This window comes from Penicillium hordei (assembly GCF_028827395.1).
Source record: "Penicillium hordei strain IBT 12815 chromosome Unknown utg000001l_segment0_segment0, whole genome shotgun sequence".
NCBI lineage: Eukaryota > Fungi > Ascomycota > Eurotiomycetes > Eurotiales > Aspergillaceae > Penicillium > Penicillium hordei.
Genome location: NW_026623142.1, coordinates 7,638,913 through 7,651,715, shown reverse-complemented (window position 1 = coordinate 7,651,715; position 12,803 = coordinate 7,638,913). Strand labels below are relative to the sequence as shown.

The window sequence follows — 12,803 nt, the reverse complement described above, 5'->3', positions numbered from 1 at the left end:
TATTGTTTGACTTCGAGTATACTCCCTCGAGGACGCTTGAAGCTCCTAATCAGAATCATCCCAAACATCCGAACTTAAATCTTTCACCAGAAAATTCAACCTAAGAATCGTACAATACTGAATGAGCCAATTCCGCTGTTCAGACAGCCCCCATGTATCCCAGAATGGCTCGAGTCTGTTATTCAGCGCTCTGGTTTTAGCCGAAGTGAGGGAGCGCAGGAGGGCCATCTGTTGAGCTCTCTCACGGCCTGGCTCCTTATGATCTTCTAACCTTCGGTACATATCTCGATAATTCTTGATAATCAACCAATACAAACCCTTGATCATAGAAATATCCCAGTAAAATTTCTGGTCGACATGACGCAAAAGCCTTTTGAAAATGGCATCGCAATGTGGCCGCAGGTTATGGGCTGCTACTTGTAACGCATAAGCACCTGCGGTCTCATCGCCCTCGGTATCCTGGGAACTTCGGACCCGTCCCGCCATGGGGTCACAGTGTTGACAGAACCAATCAATGCCTGCTGGCTCGCCTCCTCTTGCACCTACTACTAGAGCAGTCTCACCGGTGTCGCGGTCGAAGTCCGTCCGACACCCTGGCTGGGTATACGAGTGATCCAATAGCCAGTCAAGGATTCGTGGGCCTTGGGGGTTCTCGATTGCTCGGTGCCAGATGGTTCGAGAGGTGGCATGGAGTTCGATTGGATTGACTCCAATAGCATCATATGGAATCGAGTTTGGGTCGAGCTTGTCATTGTCGGGGTCGAAGTCTTCGCCCCGGGTGATAGGATCACCGTATTCTGCATCGCGGTTCCACTCCTCGCCGGAGTCGTACTCAGGGTTATCCTCGTCGGGCAGATACATTGGAAGTGTATTTCTCGGGAGCTTAGTGATATTGAACCCCTTCGACAAGAGCCGTTCGGCCATTTCGGCAGTGATGAAGCTGCACAGTTCGAGCTTGAGGCCGTCATCGTTCCACACAGACAGAGGGTAGCCTGCATCTTCTAGAAACTCGATGACTCCTCTAAAGACGTCATTGTCGTGCATCAAAGCGACGTGGTGGGGAATCGACATTCCATCGATAGACGTGGGAAAGTGCCGAGGATCCAGTTCTCCTTTCAGCAAGATAGCGACAATGAACATTACACTTTCGGCATCTCCGCCCTCAATGGCTGCATGGAGGAAGCTCCTGCCATTTTGGTCGTAGTTCCTGAAATCAATCAACCCAAGATTGCCGAGAAGTGAGAGACAGCTTGTACATTGACATTCTTTCACAAATTCATACGCATAGTTAAAACCAACACCGCCTCTGCTAGCTTTGTAGCCCGCAATCTCGTCTCTGCATTGGTACGCGGGTTTGAAGCTGTAGTAGTTCATCCATGGCTTGAAAACTTGTTCAAGTGTGCTTTGAGCTGGTTCAGATCTCAACCATGTTTCCACATGCTTTCGGTGCATAGAGGATGCTTCAGCGAATTCATGCAGAGCATGAAGGTCCTCGGGGGTTGGAAGTTTTGTATCAACATGTAGCAGCATAGGGAGGACCAGAAGCAGTAGGTTTTCAGGCATGGTCGTAAGATCCATGGAATAGGCTATGCTCCGTAGGAACTCGTGGCTAACTTCATCGGTATCATTTGAGCTAAGACTTGACAGGAGGTCAGTTGGAGCAGTCCCAGAGCCAGTGAAGTCGTCTTCGTTCTCTTGGAATTCGCGCATTCGTCGAGCCACCAGATTGGCAAGTATGAGCGATGTGGCGGAATGCTCATCAGATACAACTTGAACCATTCCATCGATATCACTTGTAATATCATATGCACTGTCGTTCATATCAAACGATCGTAAAGACATCGTGAAGGGTTGGCAGATAATTTTCAAGGAAAGGTGTAGGCACAAATAACTTGCCTCAAGAGTCCTAAATAGGCAGATGGGCACCTCTCGACGTTATATTTCCGCATCGAATTCCCGGCTTTTGACTCGAAAGGAAGCCAGCTCACCACATTTACCTAATAATAGATTGGCATCAAAGAACTTCGAACACAATTTTAACGGTTCTCAGGGTTATCCTGATCACAGCTCGAATCCCATCAAAGAAAATGAGAATAAAGGAGTGAAATCGAAAGAGATTCGGCGGGCTGAACATGAAACTTGGACCCTCGAGCATAAGTTGACTCGTCTGAACAAAGATGAGATTTCGGGACATGGAGATCGTAACATTTCCCATTCCTCTGGGGGATTTTTTGATGCTTTTCGTTATCAGCCATGGCCATGATTCTTCTTGCCAACGTAATGGGCGGCTAATATCGCAAACTATGGAGATACCAGGAGTTTAGCTATGACTGAGAATGAGTTATATGCAGGGAATATTCAAAAGGCGGCGACGTACACCGTAAATCGTGAAATATACCAAAAAAAGGCCAATGTAATGTTATCGTACAAGGCAGATCAGATCATAGCAATATAAAATAGATGTCGTCACAGACAACAGGATATCTAGCCGAAAGCAGCAAAAGAAATGAATCAAAATGGGCATGCTCTACCGCCGCAATCGAAAAACACCAGGAAATGCTCTATAGCTTCATGCCAAACATGCCGTGAACACGCAAACTCTGGCGCATACTCAAATCAAGCATAATCTCCTCGCTACCGCCGGGGATAGCATAGGCACGCACATCACGGTACAGTCTCTCAATCTTACCGCCCTGACCGCCACGGCTGTAACTCAAACCACCGAAGATCTGACTAGCCTCACGAGCGCAGAACTCAAAGCATTGCGTAGACTGCGCCTTCAATCCGGCTATGGCACCACCAAGCTTAAGCATAGCCTCAGTTTCCTCCATGGACTGACACTGGAAGATGATGTTCTCGAGCCAGTTGTAGGTGGCCTCAATCTGGCGGGCCATATGGGCGAGTTTCATACGAATAACAGGGTGATCGATGAGACGCTTGCCGAACGTCTTGCGCTTGTGTGCGTATTTCACAGACTCCTCATAACAGACACGCGAGAAGCGCACACACTGAATCACGATGCCGATGCGCTCGTGGTTGAAGTTGGTCATGATAACCTTGAAGCCTTGGTTCTCCTTGCCGATGAGGTTCTCCACGGGCACCTTGACGTCCTCAAAGGTGACGTAGGTCGTGCCGCTAGACCATACACCCTGGCAGTCCATGCGGCGGGTGCTGACACCGCCGGCTTCGCGTTCGATGAGCAGCACGCTGAGGCCGTTCATCCCGTCCTTGCCGGTGCGCACGGCGGTGGTGAAGTAATCAGAGTAGATACCGTTAGTGATCCACTTCTTCTCGCCATTGACGATATAGTGCTTGCCGTCCTCAGTGAGCTTAGCCTCGCAACCCAAGTTTGCGACGTCACTCCCCGCATCGGGCTCGGTGATAGCGAGGCAGATGCGCTTGTCGCCGGCCAAGATACCTGGCAGGATTCGGTCGACCAGCGGTTTCTTGCCGAACTTTACCAAAGGCGGGCAGCCAATTCCATAGCCACCGATCAGGCTCCACACAAGACCACCGCTGCCGGCACGCGACAGCTCGTCGGTCAGCAGCATCTCGTGGAACAGGTCCCAGCGATCTGGTGACACAGACTTCACGCGATACGGGGTGTGCTTCTCGGGGAAGTGGACACCCAGCAGTCCGGCCAGGTAGCCGCGCTCACCCATCTGCTTGTAAATGTGGCCAGGAACTTCCTTGGCCTCGTCCCATTCGGTCACATTTGGTTCGATCTCGGACTCGACCCACTGGCGGACCTCGTCTCTCAGTGCGGCGTGGGATTCATTAAAGTAAGGGGATGCATACTATGAGCGACATATATATTAGCCTCTGTGTAACTGTAACCTCACAAGTATGTGACAGGTAGTAAACGCAAAACTTACACCTTGGTACCATGAGGGATCGGCGAAAGGGATCAACTCTCCATAAGGGTCCTGGGGCTCGCCGGTGGCAGGCGGTGTCACGGAAGACGAAGAGGCGGTAGGCGTCGGCTCGGGGGCCGCCTTCTTCGGGGCCGGCGCTGGTGCTGGAGGTGCCGGTGCCGTCTTCTTCGTATCCAACGAACCGATCTGCAGCTGACCTTTGTACTTCTTCAAAACGCCTTCGTTGTGGTACTTCCAGAACTGTTTTGAAGCATCCTTTCCGGCAACTCGCTGGAGAACTAGACATACACTGTCAATATAGATTTATTGGGCGTAGCGGATACTCTCGGACCAACGTACTCTTTTTTCCACCTGTTCAAAAAAAAAGGAATGTTAGCATGTGATCCCCATCCACCTGCACACATGACTTCACTCACCAGGGTGCTCGTCTTGGAACTTGGAAACATCGTAGACGTCTTCGTCGATGATGACCCAGGGACTGTCGCCCTTACTATGCGAGGCGACGTCCTCTTTGCTGAATGTCTTTGCCATGGTGGCGATGGGTGAAAAGGGATGAAGGCAAAATGCACACAACAAAGATTTATATTATGGCCAAGGAACAGTAGTAGGAGAGAAGAAAATTCCAATTCCGGGGAAGCTGGGGAATATATGAGTTATGGGGCAAGAAATAATTTCCGCTTAAGTTCGGGTGATATTCCAAGTCTGGTCATGAAGATGCACCAAAAGGGGCCTCGGAGCATTACAGTACCAGTTCACATGCTCCCACACAACGTATACCTTGGGACCTTAAAACATACGTTGTAGCGGTCGGTGCTTCATTGGCTGCTGATCATCTCGGTCATCGGCGTTGACAGACAGTTCATTGGCTCGTGCTGCGTCATTACAACAGTGCCGAGGCATCACAGCCTTCTGCAGGTCAGTGGATTGCTGAGTCAGAATCAGTAGTCGGCTCCGGGTAGGGCCGAGACATGTGAACATGTGAAGTATCGGCCAGTTTGCGATTGGATTATATTCCATATAGACTACAATTCCGAGGATATCTCGACACAGTTATAGAAATTGTAAAATGTAACTCTTATATAGGAGAATAACTACTTTGTGCAACAAAGTCTAGTTCGTGGTTTCGTGATGTACCTCTCGCATGCATGTGCAAGTACTACATCCAAAACCCTTGCGCATCAAGCCAGTCCAAGTCTAACTGGTGGGTTCAAATCAAGGCGAGGCGGCAGTGGGCCTCCTGACGAGTACGTACAATACGAAAAGAATGCAGGGTAGTTTAAAGTAACATAGGAAACTTTCATATCAATCACAGTGACGGAAGCTATACTAGCCCCCAAATAGATCACGTCGGCGTAGACAGCCTGATTAGTCTAGTAATACATCCAGCATCAAGATTCTATGCCGCATCAGTCCTCTACTGATCTTCACCATCTGACTCGTACGAGAACTCATCCGGGACGGGTGCATCTTCCACGCCTTCTTCGTCCTCATCAACCGCAGTCAGAACACCGGCACCAGCCGCAGCACCACCTGTGGCAGCGGATAGAGCAGCCCGAGCATCAGCCCGTTGAGGGGTCTGCAGAGCAGCGGTTCCGATGGCGGCCTGCAGGCGATCCTGGAGGGTTTCGGTCGGAGGAGGCGCTTGGCGAGCGTCTTTGCTGGCCTTCAATTCAATAACCTCGCGAGGCTCGTGGGGCTGCTTGTCGAGAACAACGACAACACCGCCAGTGGGCTGCAATTTGTTAGCATTGGATTCATTGGGACAAATAGGAATGAACATACCCTCTTGACCGGCTCGTACCGCGGATCGGGGAAAGTGAGGTACTTGAGCTGAGCTGGAAGTACCCTTGACAGGTTGTCCAGCTCGTACCCAACCTTCTCCCGCTCGGCCTTCTTCTTCTGCACCTCGGCCACACCCTTCTCTGTCTCCTTGGCTTCTTCCTCCTCCTTAGCAACATCGTCTGTGTCCATTGTATCCAGCTGATCGGTAGCCTTAGGTGTTGTGGGCGCTTGGTCAATGTCCATGCTCTCACGGCGTGCTTGCTTCTCCCGACGCTGCGCGCGACGCTTGGCCTGGGCAGTGGTAGAAAGAACGGCAGTCTTCACCTTCTCCGGGGCCTCCTCGGTCTTCACCTGTTGCTCAGGGGGATAGTCGAAGAGACTGGGGCGGGTATTGCTGTGGAACTTGAAGTGTGGCACCTCGAGCTTCTGGTCGACACCGATCACGGATGTGGGGTTGAAGCTAAGCGACAAGAAGTGTGTGAGAGGGAACCAGTACCAGTACTGCACGAAGACCGCAACACCAACGATACCGGGCATGTTGAGGTTACCCGTCTGCGTCTGCAAGCTAATAGTGCAGTTTCGGCCACCAGCATCAATGATACCAAGGGCAATGGCACAACCGAACTTAGCCATAGCATCCTCGTGACGGTCACCAAGCATCTTCATCATGGCCTTGCGGAGGCTGGTAACACGGGGGTTCATGGCTTCGTTCTGCTGGACGAGGACCATGGCAAGGGAAATCAAAGCACCCTGACGGACAAAGTCGGTGGAGTCCTTAAGCATAGGCTCCAGGAGGTCGATGGCTTCGTCCAAGCCGGTGCCGGCGCAGGAGATACCGAGTGCCATGGCGGCACCGTATCGGACGTGAGGGTTGTATGACTCGGAAAGCAGCTCGACCATGCGAGGAACACTCTGGTGCTTGCGGAACAAGATGAATCCCAAGCTGAGCACGGCAACTCGGCGCACATCGTCGTTAACATCACTGACAGCGACGTGCAGAAGCTTGCGGACTGCCTTGTTGCTGCCAGTGCCACAGTAAGCCAGGGCAATGGTCATGATACCACCGTAGCGCAGAGTTGGGTCGGGGTCACCGAGGAGACCATTGATGAGCTCGTCGGCAGCTTCCTGGCGTCCAAACATGATCAAAGCCATACCCATAGCCAGACCACGAACGATCTTCTCGTGCTGCGTGTCGTGTGCGTACTGGATCATGTCCTCAAGAGCCTTCATGTTACCGGTGCCAAGCATGATGAGACCCATGGCGAGACCGACAGCCTCACCATTGAGAGCGGAATCAGTGTAGAGAACGCTCCGCAGGTCTTCATAAATGCCCTCGTCGCCTGTCGCCATACCAGCAACACCGAGACCAAGAGCACCACCGTGCTGAACCACCTCTTCCGTAGCCTTCTTGAAGTGATCGCGAATGATGTCAACTGCCATACCACCGTGGTTGGCATAGATGAGACCGAAGGCATAGAGGGAACCACCTTGGCTGTAGACAGATCCTGAGCCTCCAACTCCAGCGATGTGCTCGCGGGGCAGGTAAGGCTGGAGGAGCTTCTGGCCCTGGCTGAGGTTGCCGCGGTGGATACAACCCAATGCAGCAGTGGCTGTGAATTTGGACCAATTGACGGCCTTTCCGAGCCACTCTAGGTTGTCGCGGAAGAACTTATCGTGGGTGGTTCCCGCATGCATGAACGCATTTGAAAGTGTCACAGCAGTGTGGAAGATAGAATTGCGAGCCTCAAGGCTGTCACGAATCTTGTTCAGAATTGCGATATCAGCCTTGTTGTTTCTGTATAAGAACTCCAGATTCAACTGGATGGTCTTGATTCCATCGAGAATTGAGAGAATGTTCTTGAATGCAGTCACCGCATCCTCTGATAGATCTGAATGTTTATCCGAGGTTCGGGAAGAGCTTCCCTGGTCCTCGAGTAATGCGTCAGACTCTCTTGGCTCGTTGTCCTCTTCATTGTTCTCCTTCTCCGCCTCGTTTTCGGGGACAAGCTCAGCAATCTCTTGTCGAACCTTCTGAAGGAACTCTTGGGTGCTGTTGTCGTAAAGGTCGAAGGAAATTTGATAAGCAACGGCGAGGGATCGCGCATCTCCCTTTTCAACAAGCTGACGGAGAATGGCGGAGGCCATCGAGTGTTCATTAAGGTAGACAACGCATTTGGCGATCGAGAAGAAGTCGGGTGCCGGGATTTCATTAAGAAGTTCCAAAATTAGTTTGAGGATCTAGGAAATTAAGACTTGGTTAGTCGGCCCGGGCAAATGTTGTAGAAATCTTTAGGGAACACAAACCTCGCTGCGGAAGGCTCGTTCTTGGACAATCCCCATGCAGATGTCTAGGACATATTCCATGAGCTCCTCGCTGCCACGGGAGTCGCCCTCCTCCTGCTTCTCGTCGCTGCTGGCGCGAAGGATAGCCATGCGGAGCACATCCAGGTTCTTTGCCTCGATGGCGATTCCAATGACCTGACGGTATCGCTTTTGTCGGAAGCATGCTTCAAACAATCGCTCAATAACGGTCTTCAATTGACTCTGGACACCGCGCTTCAACACAAGGGAGTTTTCCTCGTGCTGAGCGCTAGTGTCATCGCCACCAGGGTGTGCAGCGTCCACGCCGGGAACCTCCGCGCGAGAAAGCAACGATTTCGAGGGCAGTGCGGATTTGGAGAAAGGTGTGATAGGAGAAGTGAGGCTGGCGGATGTGCTGGTGGCACCGTCGCCCGATGCAGGGAATGCAGTGTTCAGATTAGCTGGTTGGTCACCTGCGGTAGGCCGTTGGGCAGCAGACAGAGAGACGAAGGTATCAACGCATTTTGCTGGAGGAAACATGTTAGTATCAAAGATAGTCAATGCCGCGGATCTTCTTCAGCATACCGATAATGGTCTCCTCATACTCGCCGCCGTTTTCCAACTTGAACAGCTTTCCAGCGCCTAGAGCAAGAACCATGCTCTCATTATATTCCTGCAGATGATAATATACCTTTGATGCGACTAGTGCTGCAAGGCCACGTTCTGGAAATGATTCATCTTCGTAGAGAGCCTCACTGGATGGATAGTCAGCAAAGGCCTAGTAGCCGGTCGGACTCGGGAGAGATGACGCAACAATCGAGATGAAGCTCATTCTCACATCAAAACAAACTCACATTTCAGGAACAGAGTTGACAACCTCTGTCCAGAGATGATCAATCTGAGAATCTAATGTCTTCAAAGCAAAGACCTTGAGCTCTGGGTCAGGCTCGGAGAGGAAGCCAACCAAACCGGCGGCCGATACGAGTCCGACCATCTTTATTGAAAAACGATTCGCGTCACGATTTGTTGGACAGAGTTGGAGGAGTGATAGGTGTTTTGTTGCTGTTGGGATGAAGCAACGTCAATCGGGAGAGAGCTTGAAATAGCGAATCAGCCCCAGCGCAGAACAAGGTTTCAAGGGGGAATCAGTCACCCCAAATAATGAGAATATGACAAGAAAGACAAAAGTTGATTAAATAAAAGAAACGAAATGGATGAAGTGCACGTACGAATGGAAGCAGGGAGCAGTTGTCAGAAGCTTTGCTGGCGCGAGAGCAACGTCAACGCCTGAGCGGAGCTGACTGTACATGAAGGATCACGTGGATGGTGCTCGGTCAGCTGCGAGCGGCCCCCGTCCGCGGTAAACAGCTCATCAGCTGGCGAATGAATTATTTCTTTCTAATCCGGTGATGGTTTTAAGAATAGGTCAGATCTTGGACTGGAACTACTAAATAGTCCTCCTACCCAGGATTCCCACAATAAAGCTCCAACTCTTCCTCTGGTCGAAGCTTGGCCCTCCACCCTCCTTTCTCTGTCATGTCAACGCTTCTTCAACAATCTTTTCGTGGTAAGAGGCTGCCGCCTGTGCCGGTTGGAGCTTCTACATACCACCATGACCCTCTCTTATACGTTGAACGTCAGACGAAACACATACAACGCAATCTCCAAGTCCTGATCGATGCTCAAAGCGAAGGCCTTCTCTCTGTCCTCGCTGGGCCTCAAGCAGATGATATCTCAACCGGAACTTTAACTCCAACATTGTCATCTAATGCGAGTCGACCACAATCCCCTCCCACAGTGCCCACTAGGCAGCCCGCGCCCAAGAAGATCGGGCTTCGGGCTGCCCGAGAGGGCATATTTCAATCAATATATGATCTGCTGAAGTTACGAGAAGAAGAACGAGAGATTCTCGTATCTCAAACCGATGAAAGGGACAACGCATTGCAAGATATCCAAGGCTTCCTGTCGAGAAGAACAGGTTTAGAAGATGCTATTCAAACTATACATGGAGATGAGGAGAGCCGACGTTCAAAGCAACTAGAAGAAGAGGCTCGGAACCTTGAGACTGACATTCATGAATTGGAGACCAGGCTGTATGAGATGAAAGCTAAACATCGACATCTTGTGAACGAGATTTCAGACATCAACAACTCGGTCGATGCCAAGCTTTCTTCTTATACCGAATCTTTGTCTTTGCTCGACTCCGACATCCGAAACTACCTCCGTGACCCTCCGATCCAACCGTTATCGCAAAACTCAGGCGAATCCACCTTTCACTCTTTGAACCCTAAACGCCGCACACTTGACATGGCCCGGGAGCATTGGAACACCGAACAAGTCGGTTTGCACAGTAGGCAAGAGAAAGTGGATGCGGAAATACTGGCACTGGAAGAAGGAGGCGGAGTATGGAAACAAGCGGTGTCCGATGTCACTAGTTTTGAGAAGCGCTTACAATCCAACATGCGACATTATGTCGAGATGACCACATCAACGACCGAGTCAGGAGGATCCACACCGCCAGGTTACAAAGATGGACTCGTAAGGAGTATTCTGGATGACTTGGAGAGAACCACTCACCGGATCGAATCACATCTAGAGCTCGCCGAGGATAAGGACTGGAAGCTATTAGTTTGCTGCATTGCAGCCGAGCTAGAGGCCCTGCGAGAGGCAAGGAGCTTGCTTCTTCCCGCCTTCGGCCTCCCGCTTCATGAAGAGGATGCACCCGTGAACTCTACTTTTCCCAAAGATTCTCCCCTGATCGAGCACAGCTTGGAGGAGAGCCATGAGGACTCCCGCGCTGGGCAGCTGGAAAATGACGACCCAGAACCTCCAGCCGATCTGCTCAAAGATGCAGATCCCCATCATTTGGATGCTAGGTCGGATTCCAGGTCGGATGAAGACGATGAGCCAGATCCGTCATGGTTGACCTGATCAGTCCACTTAGAACATATTTAAATGATTATCAATAACAACTCAAATCTATACGATCTACATAGCATCTTCCCGCCGAGTGGTAATCTCATCTTTTGGCCATGTAAATGAATTTCTAGTCTTGTCTTATTGTAATTATTGATAAATCCGATCACTATATTTCTCGCTATATACCCGTATTTCTCATATTTTGCTCTAGGCGATGTTCAAAATGTATCTGGTAGTTGGTTCGGATTATTGGGGTTGGCGGAACACCGAAACCTCGCCTCACCCTCGACCTCTTCCTATTAACATCGAAGTGTAAGCATTGCATTTCAAAACAAAGAAATATGAAATAAATTAGACCCGGCCATGGATCTTCCATCAGCACGCTTCTCTTTTTTCCTCCCGTCTGTTTATGATGGCACCAAACTCGAATGTCGCATTTATCTCCCGTCCGCGCTCCAAAATATAGAATCAGCAACAACCTGGCCCAACCGCGGTGCTATTGTCGCACATCCCTACGCAACTCTAGGAGGATGCTACGATGATCCAGTCGTCAATTTCATTGGCAGTGAGCTTCTACAAGCCGGCTGCGTCGTGGGGACCTTCAACTTTCGGTATAATCATACGTTGCTAACACTCTGCGATGACCAAGTTGCTAACGAATGATATGTAGTGGAGCTGGAGACTCTGAGGGACGAACAAGCTGGACTGCAAAACCAGAACTTGGTGATTATGTGTCGTTCTACGGATTCATGTTGCAATATCTGCACTTCCTCCATCTCGCATTGACCCCAAGGGAGGAAGTAGACTCCTCAAAGCCCCGCAAAGTCATCGACGGAGTGAAAAATAACACAGATATTCATCTCATTCTTGGTGGCTATTCTTATGGGTCATTGATTGCCTCAAATGTACCGACCCTCGATACTATGCTCAGCCTTTTCCAATCCACGCCAACTACAACCCCTACAAACGAATCAACACCAATACACGAGATTAGGAGCACAGCAAAACGCATAGCCGCATTGTCCCTAGAGCAACTTCAAATGAGTCATAATCTGGCCGATGTTCCAGACCTCCGTGCATTGACGACATCCATCTCCTATCTCCTCGTGTCTCCGCTATTGCCGCCGATTAGCCAATTCCTAACTGTATTCTCGACCTTATCACTGAACGTGAAAACGGATACGCCTAAAGGTCCCCACATCCCCTGCCCGCGTCCAGCAGACCAGCAGAGCACGCACCATACCCTGGCGTTGTTTGGGGACCAGGATACCTTCACCTCCGTTGGGAAACTGCAGAGGTGGTCAGACGAGATGGTGCACATGCCATGCAGTCAGTTCCAGTTTCGGATGATCGATGGCGCGGGCCACTTCTGGCGCGAGAATGGGGTCGAGGTGCGAGCAAGACATGCGTTGAAGGAGTGGCTCCGCGAAATATGATAAGCTTCTGCTTTTGGTTATTTGGCTGTCCAATCATACCCAGCTTTTTCCATATACGCATGAATTGTAGCGACACAATCTCGAAAGATGACATAGGAAGGCGAAAATCAGCCCTGAAGGCCTCACATGCCGCTTTGCATGTGAAGATGCCCCTGGCCGGGGTTCCACGGGGTTGATGCCCAATTATTTGAGAATTTCATATTCCAATGATTGCAGAAAAGGATATTAGAGGCATATTTATTGAAATTAAATGAAGAAAATAGTGATAGATTATGATAAATTCCTGTACATTGTACGGAGTACTCCGTAGGCAAGTATTATGATGCTTCCCCACTGTCATGGGGTAGCTGATCGTGGGGGTGAGATCATGGGGAAAAACAGGTCTTCTGATATTTCATGGAGACCAAATAAACTGAAATATTATAAATCGAACATCTCCACTTGGAGTAATAGAGTCCAGTAGTATTCGAGGAATAGTGAAATCGTCATA

At 50.3% G+C, this 12,803-nt stretch overlaps 6 protein-coding genes across 6 annotated transcripts; 2 read left to right on the top strand and 4 right to left on the bottom strand.

Moving 5' to 3' along the window:
- Window positions 1-45: 45 nt before the first annotated feature.
- Window positions 46-1,842, bottom strand: N7537_002899 (uncharacterized protein; the record flags this gene model as incomplete). The annotated part of the gene is made up of 1 exon (XM_056893957.1): window positions 46-1,842. The coding sequence occupies one exon, from the start codon at window positions 1,840-1,842 to the stop codon at window positions 46-48; it is 1,797 nt and encodes a 598-aa protein (XP_056758952.1).
- Window positions 1,843-2,561: 719 nt separating this feature from the next.
- On the bottom strand, window positions 2,562-4,406 carry N7537_002898 (putative acyl-CoA dehydrogenase; the record flags this gene model as incomplete). Its single annotated transcript, XM_056893956.1, has 4 exons — window positions 2,562-3,797; window positions 3,876-4,153; window positions 4,215-4,226; window positions 4,292-4,406. The coding sequence occupies 4 exons, from the start codon at window positions 4,404-4,406 to the stop codon at window positions 2,562-2,564; spliced, it is 1,641 nt and encodes a 546-aa protein (XP_056758951.1).
- Window positions 4,407-4,661: 255 nt separating this feature from the next.
- N7537_002897 (uncharacterized protein) lies at window positions 4,662-4,853 on the bottom strand (the record flags this gene model as incomplete). Its single annotated transcript, XM_056893955.1, has 1 exon — window positions 4,662-4,853. The coding sequence occupies one exon, from the start codon at window positions 4,851-4,853 to the stop codon at window positions 4,662-4,664; it is 192 nt and encodes a 63-aa protein (XP_056758950.1).
- Window positions 4,854-5,289: 436 nt separating this feature from the next.
- N7537_002896 (proteasome regulatory particle base subunit RPN2) lies at window positions 5,290-9,026 on the bottom strand (the record flags this gene model as incomplete). The annotated part of the gene is made up of 5 exons (XM_056893954.1): window positions 8,813-9,026; window positions 8,544-8,713; window positions 7,962-8,485; window positions 5,658-7,895; window positions 5,290-5,607 (listed from the first exon to the last, which is right to left on the bottom strand). The coding sequence occupies exons 1-5, from the start codon at window positions 8,950-8,952 to the stop codon at window positions 5,290-5,292; spliced, it is 3,390 nt and encodes a 1,129-aa protein (XP_056758949.1). The 5' UTR covers window positions 8,953-9,026.
- A 468-nt stretch (window positions 9,027-9,494) lies between these two features.
- N7537_002895 (uncharacterized protein) lies at window positions 9,495-10,889 on the top strand (the record flags this gene model as incomplete). Its single annotated transcript, XM_056893953.1, has 1 exon — window positions 9,495-10,889. One exon carries the CDS (start codon window positions 9,495-9,497, stop codon window positions 10,887-10,889), a length of 1,395 nt encoding a protein of 464 aa, XP_056758948.1.
- A 351-nt stretch (window positions 10,890-11,240) lies between these two features.
- N7537_002894 (uncharacterized protein) lies at window positions 11,241-12,313 on the top strand (the record flags this gene model as incomplete). The annotated part of the gene is made up of 2 exons (XM_056893952.1): window positions 11,241-11,488; window positions 11,548-12,313. The coding sequence occupies 2 exons, from the start codon at window positions 11,241-11,243 to the stop codon at window positions 12,311-12,313; spliced, it is 1,014 nt and encodes a 337-aa protein (XP_056758947.1).
- Window positions 12,314-12,803: the final 490 nt, after the last annotated feature.